Source organism: Anolis carolinensis, chromosome 2 (genome assembly GCF_035594765.1).
Source record: "Anolis carolinensis isolate JA03-04 chromosome 2, rAnoCar3.1.pri, whole genome shotgun sequence".
Lineage (NCBI taxonomy): Eukaryota > Metazoa > Chordata > Lepidosauria > Squamata > Dactyloidae > Anolis > Anolis carolinensis.
In genome coordinates this window covers 16986352-17014159 of record NC_085842.1, presented here as the reverse complement: position 1 = coordinate 17014159, position 27808 = coordinate 16986352, and the positions used below count along the sequence as shown (strand labels likewise).

Below are 27808 nucleotides of genomic sequence, written 5' to 3'. Positions count from 1 at the left end.
GTTAAACTAGATTTTTACCTACATATTTTAAGAAACACCATATGTCTTTGGACATTTAATACACACAAACACACACTCACATCTTTGATTGATTATTATTTATATGTTATTGATAGGACAAGAAAGATTCACAGAAACCAGTAAGTATGAATAGATAGAAAACAATTTCTCAGTTATTCTTTCTTAGTTATTTCATACAAGAAAATTCAGTCCCATATACATATAACTACATGAAACCCATTCCCGCACTTTGAATCAAAAATCTCAATTAAATGTATTTTTAACCCAGAATATATATGATAGGAAATATTTGCATTAACCAGAATACATGAATGGATGAAAAATCCAGAAATATCTTTTCAATATTATCAGTTATGCTTAATGGGATATTTCATCAAAGAAAATTGGTCAGATTAGTATTTTCCCCAAAAGCCATGGTTTTTTAACTGAGTGTTTCTGTAACAAAGATCCATCCCCCTCTGATGTAAAACAAAGGAACTTCACTTTACCCCATTTCTTCCGTATGGGTTGACAATGAAAAAAGAAAGCTTGTGTTTCAACTACAGATCTTTCAACACTCTAGTTTTCCTCTGCTGCGAGTTGCTTGATGACAAACAAGGTATGATGTCCGACTGAAGGCTGCTCTTTTGACTGAAGCTCTTTTCATACTAAGCATTTGAATGGCTTCGCTCCTGTGTGAGTTTTCTGATGACTAATAAGGTATCTCTTTTGACTGAAGCTCTTTTCACACTCCAAACATTTGAATGGCCTCTCTCCTGTGTGAGTTGCCTGATGACTAATAAGATTGCTCTTGTGACTGAAGCTCTTATCACACTGCAAGCATTTAAATGGCTTCTCTCCTGTGTGAACTGCCTGATGACGACTAAGGATGTCCTTGCGACTGAAGACCTTTTCACACTGCATGCATTTAAATAGCTTTTCCCCCGTGTGAGTTGCCTGATGACTAGTAAGGGCTCTTTTTTGACTAAACCTCTTTTCACACTGCAAGCATTGAAATGGCTTCTCTCCTGTGTGAGTTGCCTGATGACTAATAAGGTTGCTCTTGTGACTGAAGTTCTTTTCACACTGCAAACATTGAAATGGCTTCACTCCTTGGTGAATTGCCTGATGACGAATAAGGATGTTCTTGTGACTGAAGCTCTTTTCACACTGCAAGCATTGAAATGGCTTCACTCCTGTGTGAGTTCCCTGATGACTAATAAAGATGTACTTGTGACTGAAGCTCTTTTCACACTGCAGGCATTTAAATGGCTTCTCTCCTGTGTGAACTGCGTGATGACGTATAAGGCTGCTTTTTTCACTGAAGCTCTTTTCACACTGCAAGCATTGAAATGGCTTCACTCCTGTGTGAGTTGCCTGATGACGAATAAGGTGTTTCTTTTGACTGAAGCCCTTTTTACATTGCAAGCATTGAAATGGCTTCTCTCCTGTGTGAATTGCCTGATGACGAATAAGGGCATTCTTGAAACTGAAGCTCTTTTCACACAGCAAGCATTGAAATGGCTTCACTCCTGTGTGAGTTGCCTGATGACGAATAAGGTGTTGCTTTTGACTGAAGCTCTTTTTACACTGCAAGCATTTAAATGGCTTCTCTCCTGTGTGAACTGCCTGATGACAAATAAGGACATTCTTGAAACTGAAGCTCTTTTCACACAGCAAGCACTGAAATGGCTTCACTCCTGTGTGAGTGGCCTGATGACGAATAAGGCTTCCCTTTTGACTATAGCTGTTTTCACACTGCAAGCATTGAAATGGCTTCTCTCCTGTGTGAATTGCCTGATGACTAATAAAGTTACTCTTTTGAATGAAGCTCTTTTCACACTGCAAGCATTGAAATGGCTTCTCTCCTGTGTGAATTGCCTGATGACGAATAAGGACATTCTTGAAACTGAAGCTCTTTTCACACTGCAAGCATTGAAATGGCTTCTCCCCTGTGTGAGTTGCCCGGTGACGAACAAGGATGTTTATACATGGACTTTCTCCTGTGTGAATTGTGTTGAAAAGCAAAGCTTATATTAAGGTTTAAAAATATACAAATTACAAAATGCATTTAGTCGAGACAGCCCTTTCCCACAGCTCTTTCTAACTCTGGCAATAGTCTTTTGCTCTAAATATTATAACAGGACATAAGCCTTAAAGTAAATCATAACTCAACCAGGGCGGGGGGAAATAGAGCTGTTTCCTTAGCCCAAGTTTCTCTGGAATGCCCTGTACTTCTGGCACAGGAAAGGTAAAAACCCTTGATCTGTTGCCCATTTAACAGTGTATGTCTTCCCTAGTATTATAATGGCACTTTATAGCCATCATAGCTGAGTAACCACCCTTCCCTGATGACATGATATATTTGCACTTTTAGCACTTTGACCTAGATCCTTTGAACCCAATCCATGATTTTATCACTTTATTTTGTATGTGGTTTTTATGACTTGCTTTTATTGTCTGATTGATTTGTTTTATTGTTTTGTTTTTATATTGTTCTGTCCGGGCTTGGCCCCATGTAAGCCGCCCCGAGTCCCTTTGGGGAGATGGGGCGGGGTATAAGAATAAAATTATTATTATTATTATTATTATTATTATTATTATTATTATTATTATTATTATTACTTCTGGCACAACAAAGGTAAAAACCCTTGATCTGCCTGATAGGTGAACTTAACCTCATGACATCAGGCAGCAGAACAAACATCCAAATTCAGATTAGAAGCCAGAATAAAGTTGCCATTTTAAAAAGGATTGACTGAAGCTGCACAGATTTGGTATTTGACATTTTGTTACTCCTTATTTTCGCTCCCTGAAGGGTCAAGTTAACAACTTGGGCCACTCACAAAAATGTGCTTTATTACTCAGATCTCGACAGCTCAAAGAAAAAATAGCTAATGGCAATTTTGACTAACATCCTCCTTTCCTTCCAATCTCACTCCACGCCTCCTACGTCCTTATCGGTTTTTCCCCATGAGAAAAGTTAGTTCATTCAGCTACTCTCAGATCCACTGACAACCCCGGCTGACTCCGAGCTCTCATGGAGAGGCTTTATGGTGACTTCCTGAACAGCAGTAATCAGCTCCTAACACTTACATTATTAAATGTTATTTTTCCCATTTTAACCCCTGAATCTTTTTTTTAAAAGCACCCCTACTTTTTATATTGTTAGTTTCACAAGCCTGAATTTGAATATATTCTAAGTTTTTGTCTATGAAAAAAATCAATTTATACATAATTCAAGGTGTGCATGTATGGACTGCAAAGGCTCAAATGGATCAAAATTGGTACATAAACCCTTCATGGACCAAGATAAATATGAGCTCCAGTTTTTTAGCAAGGCCACTCCTCTTGGGGCTTTGACCGCGAAGACAAAAATATGTGTCTATATAAAGGGAGAAATGGGGTGCATGCACATTGATTCACGTCTCTTCAATGCCTGGCACGTTCAGCCCTGCTCTCTCCTGGAGGCTGCACACAGCATGAACTGGAGGGAACCTGATTTAATGAATTCTCCTAGAGAGTTGAAGGGGTCAAACTGAGGCCATCCTACTTTGGACGTAAACATGAGATCCTGCACCTCAATCAAAAAGATAATAAAGTTCTACAAAGTGGAAGGCAGTAGGAAATGAGAAAGGTGGAGTTACAGTGGTTTGAGCCACTCAAGGTAACCTGCCTATGCAACAGACTGCTTTGGTAACCTTGGTTGAAGGCCTACAGATGGACCCAGACAGATGTGGAAAAGGTGTCCCCATTGATTCCACTGAACATTTCTGTAGTTTTAATACATAAAGGATCAGACCCAGAAGATATAATTAATAATAATAATAATAATAATAATAATAATAATAATAATAACTTTATTTTTATACCCCACCTCTATCTCCCCAAAGGGGACTCAGGGCGGCTTACATGGGGCCAAGCCCAAATAAAAACAATAGCAATATAAAACACAACAATAGACAAAAGACATGCACAATTATAAAAATTTAAACATTAGCCAATAAAAACAAATGACAAGAACTAATAAAAACATGGATTAAAACGGAGAGGTTGTAAAAGTAGACTGGGTAAGGTGCACCATATAAATATTGTAAACATGAGGTGACTGATAAAGTGCTGCAAATTAAAAATTATCGACCTATATCGTTATTAAATACCGATTATAAAAATTCAGCATTCCTAATACCCTCAATTATGGTATCCTTCCTTTGTAGATGGGAAATGGGAGACATTTTATAGTGGCTCTGTTCCTTCCTGGAGAGGCAAACCCAGAAAGTGATGATGGATTTGCCTATTCTATCCCTTGCCCACTACCTGTGGGATCCCCTGAGCATCGGTTTTGTGCCCTATGCAATTAACACGTATACGGGAGAGCTCATTCAGAGTTTTGCTAGATCATGTGTCAGGGTTTAAGACACAAGTGAAGACCTTAAACTTCAACTCTACGCTAACCTTTGTGTATTGGAATACGTATCTTATGTTTAAATATGTGTATTTTATAGAATGTTTTTTAAATGATTTCGTGTTTTGATTATGTGTTTTAATAATGCTGTATCCCACCTCGAGCTGTGAGGAGAGGTGGCCAAGTAATAAAATTACTATTATTATTTGCTGCCATGGCTCCACTGGCTGCCCATCTGTTTCCAAACATAATTCAAATTGCTGGTTATGACCTATAAAGACCTAAATGGCTCAGGTCCAGGCTACTTCACTCATTGTATCTCATTGTCCAAAGGCTGAAAACTGGCTTTTGAAATTCTACAATCAATGCTTGGCACACAAACAGATTCCCAGAGCATGGAGGAAAACTAAGATCATTGCCATTTTAAAATCTGGTAAAGATGCCTCCAATGCCAGGAACTATCGACCAATCTCCCTCTTATGTTATCTATATAAAGTCTATGAGAGGGTGCTATTAAATCGACTAGGACCTGTTATCGAACCCAAGCTTATTCCACAACAAGCAGGTTTCAGACCAGGGAAAAACTGTACAGGTCAAATTCTTCATCTGACTGAGCATATCGAGGAAGGCTATGAGAAAGGCTGCATTACGGGAACAGTTTTTGTGGACCTTACGGTAGCCTATGACACGGTGCAACATAGAAAAATGCTGCATAAAGTGTACCATATCACCCGGGACTTTGACTTTACAAAAACTGTCCAGACCCTCTTAGAAAACCGCAGCTTCTATGTGGAGTTTCAGGGCCAGAAAAGCAGATGGAGGAGGCAAAAGAATGGTTTACCCCAAGGCAGCGTTCTTGCACCGACCTTATTTAACATCTTCACGAATGACCAGCCACAACCACCACTCACAAAGAGTTTTATATATGCTGATGACCTTGGCCTCACAACACAAGCGAAAGATTTTGAAACAGTTGAAAAGCAACTCACTAATGCCTTGAAAAATCTCTCCAGCTACTACAAAGAGAACCACCTGAAGCCTAACCCTGCCAAGACACAAGTGTGTGCTTTCCACCTACGTAACCGTGAAGCCAACAGGAAACTGAAAGTTACTTGGGAAGGCCAAGAGCTCGAACACTGTTTCCATCCTAAATATCTTGGTGTCACCTTAGATCGAACATTAACATATAGGAAACACTGCATGAACACCAAGCACAAAGTAGCTGCACGCAACAACATCCTGCGGAAACTGACTGGCAGCTCATGGGGTGCAGACCCACAAGTGATAAGAACATCAGCCCTGGCCTTGTCTTTCTCAACTGCTGAGTACGCCTATCCTGTCTGGCAAAAGTCTGCCCATGCGAAGCAGGTGGACATAGCACTAAACGAAACATGCAGAATAATCACAGGATGCCTTAAACCTACACCTGTTGATAAACTCTACAAGTTAGCTGGCATTGCCCCTCCTGACGTGTGACGGGAAGTTGCTGCTAACGGTGAGAGAAAGAAGGTTGAACACTGTGAAAGTCACCCACTGCATGACTATCAGCCTCCTCCCACCAGACTCAAATCAAGGAAAGGCTTCATGAGAACCACCACTCCTCTTGATGTTCCTCCAGCAACAGCAAGGGTGTCCCTCTGGGCAGCTAAACCTGGCAATTCTAACTGGATGGCCCCCCATGAGGGTCTTCCTCCAGGGGCAAACCAAGAATGGGCAACTTGGAAGTCCCTGAACAGACTCAGAAGTGGAGTGGGCAGATCAAAAGACAACTTGGCAAGGTGGCACTATCTGGAGGAATCCTCCACCTTGTGTGACTGTGGTGGAGAACAAACAACTCTGCATATGTATGCTTGCCCACAATGTCCTGCCTCATGCACGGAGGAGGAGTTGTTTAAAGCTATGGACACTGCGGTTGCTGTTGCCCGTTTTTGGTCTAAAACTATTTAGTTGCTTGTGATTTCCTTTTTTTTCATCATTTTAAAACGTATTTGTTATGCAATGCTTTTGACACGAAATAAATAAATTGTCCAAACCTACCTGGGTGCTAGAAACCTCAAGAGAAGCCCTTGTCTCACTTCCAACACAATCACAAGTTTGGTTGGTGGATGGAAAACGATCACTGCCTAGAATTCATCTAATGTGGCAACTCCACCCAAGTGCCAATTGTCTTCTTGGCTGGCCCCTATGTGGATTTGGAATGAGCTTACTTTCTATGGCTTCAGAGGAAGATATGAAACACTGGATAATTTTTAGAACTTGTAAACAGATTTGGTTAACTACAAGCATAATGGAGCCTTACCCAGAGATGACACAATCCCCAAATTCTCCTCCATGATTTGCTGGTGCAAGGCTTTTTGGCTCGGATCCAATAGGGCCCACTCTTCCTCTGAGAAATCCACAGAAACATCTTCAGAAGTCACCTGAAGGGAAAAAAGGTTATCTGCAAGGAGAAAATGCCAACTAAGTCAGAAAAAACAAGCCATTTGTGATTAACGTCTTTGATTATGTCATTCATTGAAAACATCTTGCACTGAAGGAATGTAGAAGAGAGAGGTTCATTTAGAGGCAGGGCAATAGTCAAGGAACAAAGAACCCGGCTCCCCCTCCCCTCCCCTCCCCTCCCAGGATCCTGCTACCTACCTGATCTGGTCCCACAGAATCTCTTCTTAGGAAAGAATCATGAAAAGTTGTGCTACTATCACTTGGCCATGTTTCACTGCCTGTGAAAGAGAGGAAAGACATCAGGGAGGGTGAGATTGGCTGCCCCACAATTCCTTCCCTCAGAAGCCAGCCACTCTCCCCTTGACCCATGACGCTTTTTTAAACTCCATCCTTGGTCCCAGGTTTCTAATGTGGACTATTCTGTTTTCCAGAGGGATTTCAATTTAATCCCAGGAAACATAAGAGGGTTGACTCTATTCGTTTCTGTATTTGTGCCAATGTAGCCAAGAGCACATTCACCACCATAAACATCCAGAGAAGCAAAGGAATCAAGTAACTTTGAAAGTGGCACAAATAAGTATTGTAGGGAAATGTCTCTTGTCAACAGCATTCTTAAGCTCCCAGGCTCCCCAATTTTTTTCCAATTTACACAGCTCAGACATTTCAGGTCTACTCAAGGGGAGGTAAGCAAGAAGGATCAGTGCCCATCCCTTACCAAGTATGATATATTCTCCATTTCCAATGTGGGCAACACGCATGGTGTCTGAAGGAGACTCCTCCACCTGACTGGTCTCATCTGCAAATGAGTTCTGCACCTGGACAAGCATCACAGATCACAAAGAAAAGGAAAGATTAGAAAAGGAGGTAGGGCTCTCTTTCTGCAACCTGTTCCAGACCACTTGGGTTATGGTTGGGACGAAGACTGGTTTTCTTCATTCTTTCTCCTTGATTTCATTCTTTCTCCTGTGCTTTCAGGTCCCTGTTATCTCTGTTGAACTTCAACCCCACACTGCTCAAGTCTGCAGTCCTCAATGAGGAATAATTAGTTAGCTTTAAAATAGGCTGAAGGAATCCCCCCCCCCCCGACTCCTGAATGACAATTGGAAAGTATCTATTTGTTCTCTTCTCTATCTTTCTGCTCTGATTCTGATTGGCTCTGTAGAATGGATACTTTACAGGTCCATGCCTTTATTTATGACTTCTGCTTTTTCCATCTCAGTGAGTGTGTATTGAGATCTCTCTCTGCTGGTATGTCAGGAGATATGTAGTGCTTGGAGATTTTCCCCTCTCTTTTAAACCCTAGAAGAGATGGAGTTCAGAGTAGCTCAGACCCAGTTCGTTACTATTAAGAAATGTAATTATTTTTTTAAATAAATCTTTTGTAACTTTAAAGACTGAACTCTGACATCTTTGCCCCCTAAGCTCTAAATTCTTTTACAACCACAACACTTCTTGCTCTGCTTGCTGTGAGCTGAATGCTCAACTATAACTATCCTGTTTATATTATTGGATGCTCTTCTGTATTTTTGGGTACTTTTCCCTAACAATCTCTACCTGTGAATAACATAACAGTTTCTTAGGGAAAGAATATTCAGAAGTGTGTCAGCCAGTTGCTTCCTCTGAAATACACACCACTGAATTGACCGGTGCCTGGCAACTGTGATGGACTGGATGAGGAGTAATAAACTGAATCTTCAAAGTTTACCATCCTATAACTTCAGATCATTATACCTGGTTATAAAGGCAGTTGTAAGACCAATCTTAAAGAAACATTCCCTGAACCACAGCGATCCTTAACAGCTATCAGCTTATTTCCAATCTCCCCTTTCTGGGCAAGGTTCTGGAGCCGGTGATGGCCACCCAGCTCCAGGGATTCTTGGGTGAAACCAATTATCTTGACCCTTCACAGTCTGGTTTTAAGTGTGGTTACGGAACGGAGACAGCTTTTGTCACCTTGGTGGATGCGCTCCACAGAGAGCTAGAGAGGGGGGGAGTGTGTCCCTGTTGGATCTCCTTGATCTCTCAGTGGCTTTTGATGCCATCGTCCATGGTATCCTTCTGGACTGGCTCTCAGAGATGGGACATGGGGACATTGCACTGGAGTGGTTCGGCTCATACCTGGAGTACCAGACCCAGATGGTAATGCTGGGGGATACCTGCTTGGACCCTTGGCCATTGGCTTGTGGGTACCGCAAGGTTCTATTTTATGCCACATGCTTTACAATATCTACATGAAACCACTGGCTGAGGTCATCTGGAGTTCGGTGTCATCTGTATGCAGATGACATACCACTCTATGACTCTTTTCCACCTCAATCCAAGAAAGATCCCCGAGTCCTGGACTGGTGCCTGGCAACTGTGATGGACTGGATGAGGACTAATAAACTGAAGCTAAAACCAGACAAGACTGAGGTCCTCCTGGTCAGTCGTCAGGCCGATCAGGGTATAGGGTGGCAACCTATGCTCGACAGGGTAACACTCTCCTTGAGGAGCTAGATCTGCAGCTTGGAGGTCCTCATGGACTCAGTGTTGATGCTTGAAGCTTATAGTGGCCACGGTTAGCACAGTGGGTTAAACCGCCAGCTACAGAAAACCTTGTGGACCAGAAGATTGGCAGTTCAAGCTGCAGGTTGGTGTGAGCCTAGCTTCTGCTTACATAGCAACTCAAAAACAGTAATGTGAGTAAATAGGTACAACTGTTGGTGGGGAGGTAAAAGGTACCCTGAAGACATGCTGGCAATTCGATCAAGAAGGTTTTGAATGTTTGCCATATACGTATTCTGTAATTTGCTCCCTCAGGGGACTTTATTAATATAAATTATTAGGTGTCAGCGGTGGCCAGGAGGGCCTATGCAAATTGAAGCTTGTGCTGCAACTGCACTCGTACCACGATAAGCCAGATCTGGCCACGGTGATCCATGCCTTAGTTACATCTAGAATGGATTATTGCAATTCACTCGGAAGATGGCTCGGAAGCTTCAATTAATACAAAGGTCTGCAACCAGGCTGCTGATTGGGGCGAATTATAGAGAACATACCACCCCCCTTTTGAAGCAGCTTCATTGGTTGCTTATTTGCTTCTGGGCCCAATTCAAAGTGTAGGTTATTACCTAGAACGCCCTAAACTGCTAGTGTCCTGCCTATTTATGTGACCACATCTCCCTTTATAAACCTGTTCAAAGATCAGCAGAGGAGGCCTTCCTCTCAATCTCACCCCTAACACAAGAGAGGCTGGTGGGGATGAGGGACAGGGCCTTCTCAATAGTGGCTTCCCGACTCTGGAAGGCCCCCCTCGGGGAGATGAGACAAACAGCCACCCTCACGACTTTTAAGAAGGACGTGAAGATCTGGTTATTCAAACAGGCCTTTGCAAATAATTCAATAGGTAAAGGTAAAGGTTTTCCCCTGACGTTAAGTCCAGTCGTGACTGTCTGGGGGTTGGTGCTCATCTCCATTTCTAAGCCGAAGAGCCGGCATTGTCCATAGACACCTCCAAGGTCTTGTGGCCGGCATGACTGCATGGAGTCCCGTTATGTTTATGGAAATATTCTGACTCCAGTATTTTTGGATTTTATTTAATTTATTGGGAACCCTTATGTTTTACCTAATGTTTTATATTGCTTATTATTAATCTGTCCATTTTGTTTTATTTGTTTTTGTTTTATATAGACTTGTCGTGTTATATTTGCCCACATATTTTGCACATATTGTCCATTGTATTTATGTATGTTGTAAACCGCTCGAAGTCCTTCAAGGGAGATGGGCAGGATATAAATCAAGTATATATACAAACATATATATATATACACACACACCACCCTGGGGAATGGAGAAGATGACTGCCCCCTACGCTCCTTGAGAGTCCTTGGGGGCAGTCATGGCCCTCCAAGTCTCTTTTCCAGGGTGAACACACCTGGCTCCTCCTTTCCTAATGCTTCTCTGAACTCATTCCAACTTGTTTCTATTATGCTTAAAGTTACTAACCTGAAAGTGAATGCGATAATCCCGGCCTGAGGAGTTCAGAGAAGTTTTACATTGTCTTTCAAAACAATTATTCTTGGTTCCTTGAAACTACAAGATGAACCTCTCCCTCTCTCTCTCTTACCTGGGGCTTCTCCCGCTTCCTCTCCTCTTCCTGACTCAGGAGGAATCCTTCAGCCAAAGCCACGGCCTGGGAACTGGTCTCTGCCCCACATTCCCTTACCCAGCGCTCCATCTCCGCAGGAAGGACGGCCAGGAACTGCTCCAGGAGCACCAGGTCCAACATCTCCGCCTTGGAGTGTCGCTCTGGCTTCAGCCACAGGCGGCAGAGAGAGTGGAGGCGGCTGCAAACCTCTCGGGGTCGAAAGGCCTCCTCATAGTGGAAATGCCGGAAGTGCTGGCCCTGAATGTCTGAGTGGAGCGGACTGCTCTCCTGGTCTTTCCTCCAAGAGTCCTCCCAGAATGCTCTATTGTTCTCTTCCTCAATAGTAGAAGAAAATACGTCTAACTGGGAGGCAGCTGGCTCTTGCCCTTCCATCTTGGTTCTGTGCTTCTAGGCTGCCTTCAGTCTGGATGAAAATACATCCACCTCTTCTCTCAGATGACATTCAAAGTGAGAGGACTGGGAGAACTGGTGGGGCCTGCAAACCAAAGAAGATGAACAAGCTCATGTGAATACTCTCAAGGTGGGATAACGTATTGTCATGAATCTTGCATTAATGACTGGCTTCTTGATCTAGAGATAAAAGATTCAGGAGGGATCTGCTCCTTCTTTTTTATTTTTTTTATTAATTTATCAATCAAAATGTACAAGCACTAGTTTTCCACATTCTACAATATCTCAAACACATCACGTTGCATACAATCGACAGCAAAAAATAAAACAAAATAAAAAATCAAGATCATCCCCAAGCATATTTCCCATCAGTCTTTTAACTTTTCCATTACAACTTCACTATACATCTCTCCACTACACACTCTTCATCTGCTATACATGTTTTATTATCAATATTATTATTATTAATTTATAATTCAAAATGTATAAGTATACATTCTTTCCCCATTTTACAGTATCCCAGACATAGCCCATTGTATACAATCCAGCAATAAAGAAAAATCAAAATCAAAACATCTTTATGTATATTTCTTATCAGTTTTAGACTTTTCCATTACATGTGTTGTCGAAAGCTTTCATGGCCGGGATCACAGGGTTGTTGTATGTCTTTCGGACTGTGTGGCCATGTTCCAGAAGTATTCTCTCCTGACGTTTTGCCCACATCTATGGCAAAAAAACTCAAACAGTAGATGGGAACCAACACTCTGAGGGCAGAGGAGCCCCAAGGACAGCTAATGACTGAACAAAGGATGCCTCCCAGGCTAGAGACAAAACCTTTCAAATGCTAATTAGGGTGATTAACTGAAACATTAATGCTGGCTTCCCAGTGACAAAGGACTCTTGCCACACCCTGGACTTTCCACAGATATATATTTTTTTCCTTTCCTTGCCTAGTTTAACCATACCTCACAACCTCTGAGGATGCCTGCCATAGATGTGGGCGAAACGTCAGGAGAGAACACTTCTGGAACATGGCCACACAGCCCGAAAGACATACAACAACCCTGTTTTCCATTACAACTTTACTACATTTCTATCTACTACACCCTTTTATCTACTTATACATGTTCTATTTATTATTATTGCTATTGTTATTATTGTTATACTTTCCCCCCCCTTTTCCCTTCCCCTATTTTGTGCCACCTTCACCAGGACCAACCAACTCATACTGTTTCACAAGTCCAAACTTTCATTGTCTCTGTTGCTGGCTTATACCTCTTTCGCTCCTTCTAAAGACCAAAAGCATCACCCAGATCCTCTCCATTGCTTGGTCCTTCCTGTGTGTGCTCTCTCTCTCTCTGTGTGTCAGCTCCTTTGTGAATCCCTGTTCGGTTTTACAATGTATTGAGTCATGCACTGCTAATGGGCTTCTATTGAGGAATCATTTGGGGAATGTGTTTGGGCTTACTCCAGGTGATTGTCAAAGATGCAATCCTGAGTTTGGGTTGGGTTAATTAGTTGGTAACCAATCAATGATTACTATGTGTAAATGTATTGTATATAAGGAACCATGTTCAGTGTATTTTCTCTCTCTCTTTCCTTTTGATGTTGTGAAGTCTATATGCAATTAAACCTGTCTACTAGGACAAGATACTGCAAACTGTGGTAAGTCTGTAATATCATCTAGACTAGGGGAAAGACAGTAGTAAAAACTGACAATGGCCGGGCATGTGCTCAAGTGTCTACTGTGGAAGCAGACTGGAAGACTGAAAGTACTGAACATGTGTAAACTACTGGAAGGCGCTGAGGCTCTGCAAGTATAAAGTTAAATCTTAACAATCCCTCCAAATTCTAACCAGGTTCTCTGGCGTCAGGAGGTGGGGACTCTGTCCTTGCAGCCTTTCTCTGCCCTCCTTCAGGCCCCACAGACCCCACTCCCAGGCCGAGGAACAGGCAGATGAGGCCGAGAAGGCAGGAGGAGGAGGAGGAGGAGAAAGTGCCAATGTGCCTTCCCAGATTAATAGGAAATCTCCAATACCAAGTCCCATAAGCACTTTATTAGAACTAAGATCGCATATCGCACTCTGCACTTGCCCTATAAGCCTTATATATCACCTGTCACATCAGCACTTTTAATCTTGTACCCATTACTCTGGCCCAGCCCAGTTCTATTGTGTTTTAGCGTATTGTTATTGCTTGTGGTTTATACTGTTTTAATTCCTTTTAATTTGCCTTTGTTTTGTATTGTTATATTGTGTGTTGAGGCCTTGGCCTTTGTAAGCCGCATCGAGTCCTTCGGGAGATGCTAGCGGGGTACAAATAAAGTTTAATAATAATAATAATAATAATAAAGGGGGGAGGGCATAGACCTCTTGGGCGGCCTCAGGGTCCTCCAGAGCCCCTTCCTTCCTTCCTTCCTTCCTCCTCCTAAGAATCAAGAAACCAAGGGGCCCCGATCCTGCCCTCCTTGCCACCTCCCAGCCTCTGCTATCTGAGCCTGCCTGATGGAGGCCCTGCCCCCTCTGCCTGGAAACACAAGGAAGGAGCCCTGCCCCCTCCCTCCCTCCCTCCCAGGACAGAAGAGGGGAGAGACCCACCTGCAGCGCTTGCGGTCCAGAATGTCCCTCTGCTCCTCTCCCGAAGAGAAGGAGAAATCACAGCCAGATGAACCAGGCTGATGCTGCTTTGTCCCGTCCTCACATACAACCTCCGACGCTCTCTTTCACGGGGATAAATTCTCTCTTAAGGCAGAAACAGGCAGCATCCTTGGCAATACTCTGTCCTAAAAAGCACACAAGACAGTCATTATTTTCGTCATTTCATTAATTGCCATTTCATTATTGTCAAGGAAAGAGATGGCCAGGCCGGCAGCAGGAAGGAAGGGAGGGAGGGAGGAAGGGGCGGGGCCTGGCTGTGGGAGTCCCTTCCTTCCTTCCTTCGCCTACAACTCCCAGAATTCCCAGCCAGTTTACCTGCTCTTAGGATCCCTGGGAGTTGAAGGCCAAAACACAGGTTGAGAACCACTGCGAGAGCCCGTGTGGCTCGTGTCTGAAACCCTTTGCCAGGCTTTTTGCTACTCAGGCCTTAGTGAATCCTACCGATCTTGCCAGAAGGCCATCCTATCCAAGGTAGGCTTAATCATCGTCCTGCCCTTGAGTGACATAAGTCTCCTGTCACTGTGTTGTATTTGGCCGAACCCCTTTAGGCAGAAAGGACTGGATATTCCTATTCCCATTCCTTTGGGATCATAGGCACCTATTCTCCTATTCCTGCCAGATACTATCTAAAGCGATCACAGACATTAGGAGGTTTTTAGCAGTATGCTCTGCTAAATTTCTCTTCCAAAATACGACTTCGAACGACCTCTGCTGTTGTTTTTGAGGCCACTTTTCCCTCAGAAAGAGCTTTTTCCCTCAGTTCTTTTCGCAAAATGGCGCCCCCTGGTGACTGCAAGCTCTCTTTGTAGTCAAAATGGCTTCTTCTGAGGTAACCTTTCCTTTGTAGCTCTACTCTTTCTGAGGGGCTTGAGTATGTAAAATGGCACTTTTAAGCTTTATTTTGAAAGCTGGCAAGATCCTAAAACAGCACTTTATCTTCTAAAGGTCGGAAAATGTACTGTACTTTTATCTTTGAGAGCAGGGTAGACAGCACTCCCGCTCCTCAAGGATGGAAGAATGAAAATACTACGTGTTCTGTCCCCAGCACTTGTTATTTGGACGGCGCCTGTAAAGCAGGGAACAGATCAAATGCTACACATTTGAGGTAAAAACGATTTATTAAATTATGAAATTTATTAAATTATGAAATTTATTATATTATGAAATTATGAATTATGATTTTTTTAAAAAAATATGAAATTATGGATTATGAAATTTATTAAATTATGAAATTATGAGTTATGAAATTTGTTTATTTTATTTATTCATCGTATCAGAAACAAAACTGAGGGTACTGTTGTAAAGATTTTGGAAACACAAACAAAGTTAGAAACTTGGCATTATGCTAAATGTCCTTTGACCAGAATCTGGCCGCTTGGAGTGCCTCTGGTGTCACTGTGAGAAGTTCCTCCATGGTGCACGTGACAGGGCTCAGGCTGCATTGGAAGAGGTGGTCTATGGTTTGCTTTTCTCCACATTTGCGGGTCATGGGCTACACATTGTGGCCCCATTTCCTAAGATTGGTTCCCCCCTCGATGGATTGTCACCTTGACATGGTGAGGGGGCTTGTGTGTTCCAATGAACCTGAGGGCACAACCACAGGTGTCACACACTCCCAGGAGTGGCCACAGGGGAGGTTCCAGACCAAGCACAATCCGAAGACCCAAAGACCTCAACGGCGGAGCAGGCGGAGGATAACATGGTACATATTACAATGGCTGTGAAGGCGGAAGAAGGCTGCAACAGACTGAGAAGCCACTCTCGTTGTGTTAACCACACCACTGCTGGGACCTCAATCTGTGAAGACTATGTGTTGACCGGCCGTGCACTGACCTCCACACATTAAAAAAAATCACGCACAGGTGTCTTCCAATAAATGGAGGACCATCATCCTCGAACTACAAGGGATCACCTAAGAAGTAAGAAGATTGGCCCTGCATCTTGTAGTGCCAAAGCGCAACCTGTTCAGTGCCTCCCACTCTTCTATGTCCCCGGGAGGGTGTCTCTTCTCCGGTCTCAACCATGGATTGAGGTTCTGGGTTTTAGCCTGCCACTTTTGGACTCTTGCTTGCTGATGTGTTCTTGCAAGTATCTCTGTAGATCTTAGAAAACTATTTCTAGATGTAAGGCGTTGGCGTGCCAGCGGATAACCAAACAGGGGATGTCACTGCCTTAGTCCTTTCATTACTGGCTGCTACTTCCTGGCGGATGTCAGGTGGTGCAGTACTGGCTAAACAATATAATTTCTCCAGTGGTGTGGGGTGTAGACATCCTGTGACAATGTGTCATGTCTCATAAGGAGCCACATCCATTGTTTTAACATGGTGAAATGTGTTTCACACTGGGCATGCAAGAGGCCTCCCCAGAGGATCGTGACACAACCCTTGGGCAACATCTTTGTAGATGACTGATTCTCTCACACCAGAAGCGACTTGAGGCATGCAACCAATTATTAAATGAGATGCAAAGATACAGAATGGGGGACACCTGGCTTGAAAGCAGTATGTATTGAGTCCTTGTGGACAACAAGTTAAACATGAGTCAGCAATGTGATGGCAAAAAAGTAAGGGATTTTTGCCTGCATAAATAGTGTCTAAATCCAGGGAGGTCATGCTATCCCTCTATTCTGCATTGGTCAGACCACACTTGAGGGGATCACACTGTTTCCAATTCTGGGCACCACAATTTAAGGGAGATGTTGACTCTAAGCTGGAATGTTTCCAAAGGAGGGCAATTCAAATGATCAAGGGTCTGGAGAAAAAGCCCTATGAGCAGCGGCTTGAAGAGCTGGGCATGTTTAGCCTGCAGAAGAGAAGGCTGAGAGGAGACATGATAGCCATGTATAAATATGTGAGGGGGAGTCATAGGGAGGAGGGAGACAGCTTGTTTTCTGCTGCCCTGGAGACTATGGTTTCAAACAACAGGAAAGGAGATAACACCTGAGCATGAGGAAGAACTTCCTGACTGTGAGAGCTGTTCAGCAGCGAAACTTTCTGCCCCGGAGCGTGGTGGCGGCTCCTTCTTTGAAGGCTTTTAAACATAAGCTCGATGGCTATCTGTCAGGGGTGCTTTGAATGTGAATGTGATCCTGCTTCTTGGCAGAATGGGATTGGACTGGATGGCCCACGAGGTCTCTTCCAACTCAAGGATTTTATGATTCTATGAAATAACAGATCTCAAACTCCTTCTCAAGATTTCTACTGCCAGTCTTTGTGAGGAGAGTTAATGTCCTTGAAACACAACCACAGTTCTAATTGGATATCACTTTAATATGCTTTCAATTAGATCTTCATCTAGTATATCTTCAACATGGCTTTACTTTGTGTCTTTACTTTTGTATAGCTTTGACGTGACGTACTATTTTGTGCTTCTTCCACACCTTCTCTCTTAACCTTCTAGTACTACACTACACTAATGGACACGCTAGCTGTCACTTTGACAGAGATGTAGTTTTAAAAGGGAATTTTCAGTGATATTTCCAATGACTGTAAATCCCATATGTCCTAATTTACTGCCATATAACCTGATTTGCAAAGGCCCTTGTGAGACCCATGTTTGAGAAAAATGCTGATGTTTGGAAAAAGAGCTGGCACAAAGAGGATGTTACTTTTCAAGGATAAAAGTACATCAGGACAGAACAGGTTAGCTGGTACTCCCTAAATTTCCTAGCCGTTCGGAGTTATGTTTGCAACAGAAGTAGATAAGCCTGGCCCGCGGATACAATGCCCAGGGTTTAGAGACATAGTTGTGCCATTGTTTGTGCCTTTCTGCCTGTTAGGATTATAAAAAGCCGATGGAAATCCTTATAAGTTAAGATGCTTGTAACATAATCAATTTTAGACCAAAGAAATGATTGATCTTTGAAGACCAATATGAATGTGTTTTCAATTTTTTGTGAAAGTGCAACCCCATTTCAAATTGTGACAAAACCTCAGATGGCATTCCTGTAAGCATTTTGGCCGAATAGGTGACGGTGGTGGTGAATGCCTCCCTTCGGGAAGGCAAACTTCCAGCGAGCCTTAAAATGACTGTGATCAAACCTCTGTTGAAGAAGCCATCACTGGACCCCACTCAATTAGACAGCTATCGGCCTATTTCCAATCTCAATTTTTTGGGCAAGGTTGTGGAACGTGTGGTGGCCACACAACTCCAGGCATTCTTGGAAGACACGGATAATCTAGATCCGGCGCAGTCTGGCTTTAGGCCGGGACATGGTACCGAGACAGCCTTGGTCGCCTTAGTAGATGATCTATGCCGGGAACTGGACAGGGGGAGTGTGTCCCTATTGGTTCGGCTGGACCTCTCAGTGGCCTTCGATACCGTCGACCATGGTATCCTTCTGGAATGCCTTGCTGGAATGGGGCTGGGAGGTACTGTTTTACAGTGGCTCCAGTCCTTTCTGGAGGGCCGTACCCAGAAGGTGTTACTGGGGGACACCTGATCGGCTCCACAACACTTGTCTTGTGGGGTCCCCCATGTTGTCCAACATATACATGAAGCTGCTGGGAGAGATAATCTGGAGTTTTGGGGTGTGGTGTCATCTGTACGCAGATGATGTCCAACTCTGTCACTCCTTTCCACCTGTCACTAAGGAGGCTGTTCAAGTCCTGAACCGTTGCTTGGCCGCTGTGTCGGATTGGATGAGGGCCAACAAATTGAAATTGAATCCAGACAAGACAGAGGTCCTCCTGGTCAGTCGTAAGGCTGAACAGGGAATAGGGTTACAGCCTGTGTTGGACGGGGTCGCACTCCCCCTGAAGACACAGGTTTGCAGTCTGGGTGTTCTCCTGGACCTGGAACCCCAGGTCTCAGTGGTGGCCAGGGGAGCATTTGCACAATTAAGACTTGTGCGCCAGCTGCGCCCGTTCCTTGGGAGGTTTGACTTAGCCATGGTGGTCCATGTTCCAATTACATCCCGTTTGGATTACTGCAATGCGCTCTACATGGGGTTGCCTTTGAAGACGGCTGGAAGCTCCAATTAGTACAATGGGCAGCAGCCAGATTGATAACCGGGATGGCATACAGGGATCGTACTACTCCCTTGTTAAGCCAGCTCCACTGGCTGCCGATATTTATTTATTTATTTTATTTTATTTATTATTTAAACTTATATGCCACCTAGGGCTCGGGGTGGCTTACAAGAAAGGCTAAAATCTAACAATTTAAAAACATCTTTAAAATATCTTTTTTAAAAAATCTTAAAAACACTCCCCCAGGACTCGGAGTGGTTTATAAAAACAGCTAAAATCTAAGCAATTTAAAAACGGCAATAGCAGAGATCAAAAGCCTGCCGAAACACGTGTGTCTTACATGCCCTGCAGAAGACTGATAAGTCCCTCAGGGCACGAACTTCAGGCGGCAGAGTGTTCCAGAGTGTTGGTGCCACTGATGTAAAAGCTCTACGTCTAGTTGCTGTTAGGCGCAAAGTCTTAAAACTGGGAACTTCCAATAGATCTTGGTCCTCCAAATGGAGGGATTTCTGGGGTTGGTAGGGGGTGAGGCGGTCCTTCAGGTACACTGGCCCTAGACCATGTAAGGCCTTAAATGTAAGCACCATCACTTTGAAAGTGATCCGGTGCTCAATTGGTAACCAGTGCAGCTGTAGTAGTATTGGTGTTATATGACATCTCATCGGGACTCCCGCAAGAAGTCAAGCAGCTGCATTTTGTACCAGCTTGAGCTTCCGGATCACCGACAAAGGAAGGCCACCGATATGCTACCGAGCCTTATTCAAAGTTCTGGTTTTGACCTATAAAACTCTAAATGGTTCTGGTCCAACTTACCTGTCCGAACGTATCTCCTCCTATGAACCATTAAGAACGTTAAGATCGTCTGAGGAGGCCCTGCTCTCGGTCCCACCTGCCTCACAAGCGTTGCTGGTTGGAACAAGGGACAGGGCCTTCTCACTGGTGGCTCCTCGGCTGTGGAACGCTCTCCCCCGTAACATCCAGCAGGCCCCGACTCTCTTGGGCTTTAGGAAGAATGTAAAGACATGGCTTTGTGCGCAAGCATTTAATGAGTAAATATTATATTTGGCATGGTCTGAACTAAGATCTACGTGCAAGGTTTTTGGAAGAATGGAATTAAGTAATTATATGTTTTTAAGCTTGTATAATGTGATTTTATTAATTACCGTTAATTGTTCAAATGTATTGTTGATTTTTATTGATTTTGTTGGGGCATTGAATTTTGCCAGTTGTTGTAAGCTACCTTAAGTCCCCTCGGGTGAGAAAGGCGGGGTAAAAATGTTATAAATAAATAAAAGTATTTATTTATATGCTATTTATTTAATGCTATGGTCACGCAATAAAGAGCTTTTTGCAGTTTGAAAATCCAACTTTCATAGCATCCTTCCTCGCCCTCTCCACTGGAAGGAGGCTCCTATTTTCGACTTCGGATTGAAGGAGTACCTTTTGCATCTTTGCCCCTTCAACTTCATAAGAGCAGAAGGGACAGGGCTAAGGCTTCGCCCCTTAGAAGATCTTTAAAAGGTCAGGGTGCGGGAGGCTATAAAACAGACGGGTAATTAGGATTTCTTTAATGGCATGACAGTGATCATGTCTCCTCTCAACTTCTTCTTTGACACGCTAAACATACCCAACTTTTTAAGCTGCTCCTTGTAGGGCATGGTCTCCAGATGGTTTTAGTCTCCCTCCTCTGGAGACGTTCCAGCTTGTTAATATACTTATTGAATGGTGGTGCCCAGAATTGCATGGTATTGTAGGCGGGGTCTTACCACAGGCACCATTTTTCCCTTAATCTAGAGTAGTGGTGCTTATGGCACTCCACTAGACACTTATTTCCAGGATAAAGCAGAACAATTGGTGAACACCCGTTGGGTTTGGTCGCTTAACCTATAACAAATCCACCCAACAGTAGTATTAGTCTAGCCTGAATTCTAATAGGATATTTGAAAGGAGATCATGCGGGACCTTGTCAAAGGCCTGACCGAAATCCAGATATACTACATCCACAGCATTCCTTGCATCTACCAAGCTTGCAACTTTATCAAAAAATGAAATAAGATCAGTCTACCATGACTTGTTTTGGAGAAATCCTTGTTCACTTTTAGTGATCATAGCATTGTTTTCTAAGTTTTCACAGACTGCCTTCTTAACAATCTGTTCCAGAATCTTTCATGGTATTGATATCAGGCTGAATCTAAGGTAATTGTTTGGATCCCCTCATCCTTCTTCAACAGCCTTTCAAATTAACACTGACCACCATTAAAAAATCAGGTTGTTTGAAGAGCAAGTAAATTGAGTCATGCCGAGAATGATGAAAAGTAATAGAAAACAGTGGACAGGTACCAATAATTCACAAAAGCTTAGTTGAACTGATCCTATATTTTAGGACAGTTTTTCCCAATATGACAATTTCTAGACATGTTACATTAGCAATATCCCTTGCAAAATCTTAATAGATTGTTTTCTAGTCAGTCTGGAGAAAAGATCAAGGTTGAGGAAAGTTGCTTTAAAGAGCAATACTAAGTGGGAATAAACTTATCTCCCTGTTTGAATGGATTAAAATTGCCTAATTAATTTTCAGCCATGACATTCCAAGCTCACAACCAACCAGATGATCTAAAGGAAATCATCATTCAGATTATTTCCTTTAGACCTGTGCCATCGGGCCCCTGATGGCACAGTGTGTTAAAGCGCTGAGCTGCTGAACTTGGGGACCAAAAGGTGCCAGGTTCAAATCCCAGGAGCGGAATGAGCGCCCGCTGTTAGCCCCAGCTCCTGCCAACCTAGCAGTTTGAAAACATGCAAATGTGAGTAGATCAATAGGTACCGCTCTGGCGGGAAGGTAACGGCACTACATGCCGTCATGCTGACCACATGACCTTGGAGGTGTCTACGGACAAGACTGGCTCTTCGGCTTAGAAATGGAGATGAGCACCAACCCCCAGAGTCGGGCACGATCAGGGGAAAAACTTTACCTTTTAAATAGATTCAATGCAAAATCATTCTGTTAATATCATAACAAACAGAAGAGACTCAGAATTTTAAACAAGCCTTTTCTTCAGATTAAACTAGATTTTTACCTACATATTTTAGGAAAAACCATAAGTTTATGGACATTTAACACACACACACATCTTTAATAGATTTATTATTATTTATATGTTATAGATAGGACAAGAAATATTGGCAATAACCGGTATGCATAAATAGATAGAAAACAATTTATTAGTGATTCTTTCATAGTTATTTCTTACAAGAAAATTCAGTCCCACATACATATAACTACATGAAACACAGGGCTGTTAGTCATTAATTAAACCCATTCCCACACTTCGAATCAAACATCTCAATTAAATTTATTTTTAACCCTGAATATACATGACAGGAAATATTTGCTGTAATCAATGTTCATGAATGGGTAAAAAAACCCCTGAAATATCCTTCCTTTTGCTCTCAAAATATTATCAGTTATGCTTAATGAGATATTGGTCAGATTATTATTTTTCCCAAAAGCCATGGCTTTTTAACTGAGTGTTTCTGTAACACAGATTCATGCCTCCTCTGATGTAAAGCAAAGGAACTTCACTTTACCCTATTTATTCCATATAAGTTGACAATGAAAAAAAGAAGGCTTGTGTTTCAACTGCAGATCTTTCCACACTCTAGTTTTCCTCCGCTGTGAGTTGCTTGATGATAAACAAGGTTTGATTTCCGACTGAAGCTCTTTCCACACTCTGAACAGTTAAATGGCTTCTCTCCTGTGTGAGTTTTCTGATGACTAATAAGGTTTCTCTTTTCACTGAAGCTCTTTTCACACTGCAAGCATTCAAAAGGCTTCTCTCCTGTGTGAGTTGCCTGGTGACGAATAAGGTTGCTCTTTAGACTGAAGCTCTTTTCACACTGCAAGCATTGAAATGGCTTTGCTCCTGTGTGAATTGCCTGATGACGTATAAGGCTGCTCTTTAGACTGAAGCTCTTTTTACACTGCAAGCATTGAAATGGCTTCTCACTTGTGTGAGTGGCTTGATGACTAATAAGGGTGTGCTTGTTACTGAAGCTCTTTTCACACTGCAAGCATTTAAATGGCTTCTCTCCTGTGTGAGTTGCTTGATGACTAATAAGGTTGTGCTTGTGACTGAAAAACTTTTTACACTGCAAGCATTGAAATGGCTTCACTCCTGTGTGAGTGGCCTGATGACGAATAAGGCTTTGCTTTTGACTGAAGCTCTTTCTACACTGCAAGCATTGAAATGGCTTCTCCCCTGTGTGAGTTGCCTGATGACTAATCAGGCTTCTCTTTTCACTGAAAGTCTTTTCACAGTGAAAGCATTTAAATGGCTTCACTCCTTTGTGAATTGCCTGATGACGAATAAGGACATTCTTGAAACTGAAGTTCTTTTCACACTGCAAGCATTGAAATGGTTTGACTCCTGTGTGAGTTGCCTGATGACTAATAAGGTATCTGTTTTCACTGAAGCACTTTTCACACTGCAAGCACTGAAATGGCCTAACTCCTGTGTGAGTTACCTTATGACGAATAAGCTGCTGCTTTTGACAGAATAACTTTTCACATTGGAAGCATTTAAATGGCTTCTCTCCTGTGTGGGTTGCCTGATGACTAATAAGCTTGCTCTTGTGACTGAAGCCGTTTTCACACTGCAAGCATTTAAATGGCTTTTCTCCTGTGTGAGTTGCCTGATGACGTATAAACTGCTGCTTTTGACTGAAGTTCTTTTCACACTCCAAGCATTTAAATGGCTTCTCCCCTGTGTGAGTTGCTTGATGACTAATAAGGTTGTGCTTGTGACTGAAGCTCTTTTCACACTGCAAGCATTTAAATTGCTTCACTCCTGTGTGAGTTGCCTGATGACGTATAAAGCTGCTTTTTTGACTGAAGCTATTTCCACAATGCAAGCATTTAAATGGCTTCTCCCCTGTGTGAGTTGTTTGATGACTAATAAGGTTGTGCTTGTGACTGAAGCTCTTTCCACACTGCAAGCATTTAAATGGCTTCTCTCCTGTGTGAGTTGCCTGATGACTAGTAAGGATGTGCTTGTGACTGAAGCTCTTTTCACACTGCAAGCATTTAAATGGCCTTTGTCCTGTGTGAATTGCCTGATGACTAATAAGGTGGTGCTTGTGACTGAAGTTCTTTTCACACTGCAAGCATTTAAATGGTTTCTCCCCTGTGTGAGTTGCCTGATGACTATAAAGGGCATTTTTGTGACTGAAGCTCTTTCCACATTGCAAGCATTTCCACGGCCTTTGTCTTTTGTGAGTTGCCTGATGAATAAGGTGTTTCTTTCGATTGAACCCCTTTTTGCCCTGCAACCATTTCGATGGCCCTTCACCTGTGTGAATTGTGTTGAAAAGCAAAGCTTATATTAAGGTTTAAAAATATACAAATTACAAAATGCATTTAGTCGAGACAGCCCTTCCCCACAGCTCTTTCCAACACTGGCAGTTGTCTTTTGCTGTAAATCTTATACCAGGACATAAGCCTCAAAGCAAATCATAACTCAACCAGGGCTGGGGAAAATAGAACTGTTTCCTTAGCCCAAGTTTCTCTGGAATGCCCTGTACTTCTGGAACAAGAAAGGTAAAAACCCTTGATCTGTCTGATGCCACAAAGGTAGGTGAACTTAACCTCATGGCATCAGGCAGCAGAACAAACATCCAAATTCAGATTAGAAGCCAAAAATAGTTGCCATTTTAAAAAAGATTGACAGAAGCTGCACAGATTTTGTGTTTGAGGTTCTCTCTGTTTTGTCACTCCTTATTTTCGCTCCCTGAAGGGTTTAATTAACAACTTGGGCCACTCACAAAAGTCTTTTGATTTTGGCTTTATTACTCAGATCTCTACAGCTCAAATAAAAAATAGCTAATGGCGATTTTGACTAACACCCCTCCTTTCCTTCCAGTCTCACTCCACGCCTCCAATGTCCTTATTAGTTTTTCCCCATGAGAAAAGTTAGTCCATTCAGCTACTCTCAGATCACTCCACTGACAGCCCCGGCTGTCTCTGGGCTCTCATGGAGAGGCTTTATGGTGACTTCTTGAACAGCAGAAATCAGCTCCTGGCACTTAACATTATTGAATGTTACTTCTCCCATCTTAACCCCTGAATCTTTTTTTGTAAAAAGCACCCCCTACTTTTTTATATTGTTAGTTTCACAAGCCTGGCTTGTAATTTTTTGTGTATGAAAAAATCTGTTTATACATAAATCAAGGTTTGTATGTATGGACTGCAACGGCTCCTAAATCGCTTGATAGAACTGGATCAAAGCTGGTATGTAAACCCTTCATGGACCAAGATAAAATACTGGCTACATCTTTTAACAAGGCCACTCCTCTTGGGGCTTTGGCCCCAAAGACAAAAATAGGTGTCTATATAGAGGGAGAAAGGGGGTGCATGCACGTTGATTCACTTCTCTTCAGTGCCTGGTATGTTCAGCCCTGCTTTCTCCTGGAGGCTGCACACAGCATGAACTTGATTGAACCTGATTTAATGAATTCTCTTAGAGAGTTGAAGGGGTCAAACTGAGGCTATCCTACTTTGGACATAAACATGAGATCCTGCACCTCAATCGAAAAGATAATAATGTTCTACAAAGTGGAAGGCAGTAGGAAATGAGAAAGGTGGAGTTACAGTGGTTTGAGCCACTCAAGGTAATCTGCCTATGCAACAGACTGCTTTGGTAACGTGGGTTGAAGGCCTGCAGATGGACCCAGACAGACGTGGAAAAGGTGTCCCCATTGATTCAACAGAACATTTCAGTAGTTTTAATACATAAAGGATCAGACCCAGAAGATATTAAAAATTATCGGCCTATATCGTTATTAAATACCGATTATAATAAATTTTCAAATATACTTGCCAATAGATTTAAAAATTTCCTGAAACACTGGATTGGAGATGACCAGAATGGATTGTCACCCAACAGAAACATTAAAGGCAATGTGAGAACAATTTTGGACACTCTGGAATATTACGAAACACAATTGGCCCTTCTCTCAATTGACACGGAGAAGGCTTTTGATAATATAAACAGGGACTTCTTTAAACTTTTATTTCAGGAAATAGATATCGGTTATCAATTCCAAAATGCGATAAGTGCAATTTATGCTAACCAAAGGGCAAAACTGATAGTTAATGGTGAATTTACTAAAGACTTCCCAAATGAAAAAGGAACCAAATAGGGATGTCCACTATCCCCACTAATTTTTATATTTTCTTTGGAAATTCTCTTCAGAAAAATTAGAGAAGACCCAGACTTGGTAGGATTAAGGATAGATAAGCAAGAATTTAAAACAAGAGCATATGCAGATGATGTTATCTGTATTATTGAAAATCCAGCTGAAGGGGTCAAACTGAGGCCATCCTACTTTGGACATAAACATGAGAACCTGCATCTCAATGGAAAACATAATAATGTTCTACGAAGTGGAAAGCAGTAGGAAATGAGAAAGGTAGAATTATAGTGCTTTGATCCACTCAAGGCAACCTGCTTATGCAACAGACTGCTTTGGTAACCTTGGCTGAGGCCTTCAGATAGACCCAGACAGACGTGGAAAATGTGTCCTCATTGATTCCACCGAACATTTCAGTAGTTCTCAATATCATCAGTGATGGTATCTTTCTGGGTCGCTTTGCTGCTGGGGGATTCCTGTTCAATCTCTTGCCCATTGCCTGTGGGATCCCCCAAACATCTGTTTTGTCCCCTATGCAATTAACACATACGGGAGAACTTATTCAGAGTTTTGGAGTGCGGTGCCATCTATCTGCAGATGACACCAAGCTCTACTCCTCCTTTTCAAGTAAACCAATGCTCCCTGTTCTGGAGTAGGCACTACACCGAGGTAACGCTGTAACCTTGGAAGAAAGGGTCATACTCGCTAGAAGAATAGAGTGTGATCAAGAACATGTTAAGAGGACACCCAGAGATGACGAGTGAGGAAGAACACAGCCAGGGATCCCAGGGGTGACTCCCTCTTCACGGGCCAGGTCAAGCAGTTGGGAGAGGAAAGGAAGAAGAGGAGCATGCTTCACGTGAAGCCAAAAGGGGTATAGAGCCATGAATTGTTGGAAGGGACTTTCCCAAGCTAGAGGAAACATGCCCCCGCAACAGAAGACTCTCCCTCCTTCCAAGGTGGCCAAAAAAAAGCATCAACAGCAACGGAGACAGCTCCAGGCCCCGGTCGATTGTCAGCTGGAAGAAGGGAGGTAGACATGGAAGACAATGCAGAATGGCTGCAGGAAAACGACATACTGTGCTTTAGACACTCAACAATCACAGTATCTCAGGGCAAAAACTTGTCAATGAGCTTTAACTGCGACAACGTTCGGGTGATGGTGGAACTTCAAAACTCAGAATGGGCCAAAGGGTACAAACAGAGCCATTATAGACTGTGGGTGCACCAGACATCTGATTGTCCCAACTCTAGCGAATTAGTTGGGAATAGAAGCCCAACCTTTAAAAACACTAGTGGCTTTTCTCAGTTAGATGGGTCCATCGCACATAGAATAAGGCTAGTAGTAAAGACTAATTTTCTAGAGATGAATATAGGGACCCATCAAGACACTTTGCAATTTGTAATCTCACCCATGGTCCCTTAGGCAGTCATCCAAGGTATCCCCTGACTAAGGTGGCAAAATCCCCAAACTGATTGGAAAACTGATACTATCACCTTCCATGATGGAAGTTATAGTGCAAAGGGAACCCCTCAACCAGGACAGTTGACGGAAGAGGAGAGAGAAGTGGCCGCCACTTTTAAGGACATGCCCCTGGATCAGATACCA

At 42.8% G+C, this 27808-nt stretch overlaps 1 protein-coding gene and 1 long non-coding RNA gene across 5 annotated transcripts in view; one reads left to right on the top strand and one right to left on the bottom strand.

Moving 5' to 3' along the window:
• Positions 1 to 367: 367 nt before the first annotated feature.
• Positions 368 to 27808, bottom strand: part of LOC103280128 (zinc finger protein 260) — a 59566-nt gene continuing 32125 nt past the window's right edge. The window contains exons 2-7 of one of the 4 annotated variants that reach the window (XM_062973252.1): positions 13982 to 14166; positions 10953 to 11469; positions 7563 to 7662; positions 7046 to 7125; positions 6705 to 6825; positions 368 to 2003 (exon numbers count right to left, since the gene is read on the bottom strand). In XM_062973252.1, coding sequence (XP_062829322.1) covers positions 664 to 2003; positions 6705 to 6825; positions 7046 to 7125; positions 7563 to 7662; positions 10953 to 11366 — 2055 coding nt within the window. In that variant the 5' untranslated portion in view covers positions 11367 to 11469; positions 13982 to 14166 and the 3' untranslated portion in view covers positions 368 to 663. Of the gene's footprint in view, positions 2004 to 6704; positions 6826 to 7045; positions 7126 to 7562; positions 7663 to 10952; positions 11470 to 13981; positions 14314 to 22139; positions 24360 to 27808 lie in introns of those variants that run through there. The other 3 variants (XM_062973251.1, XM_062973253.1, XM_062973249.1) reach the window with 3 other exon arrangements.
• Positions 14312 to 27808, top strand: part of LOC134296996 (uncharacterized) — a 40039-nt gene continuing 26542 nt past the window's right edge. The window contains exon 1 of the long non-coding RNA XR_010003747.1: positions 14312 to 15146. This is a non-coding gene — a long non-coding RNA (uncharacterized LOC134296996). The remainder of the gene's footprint in view (positions 15147 to 27808) is intronic.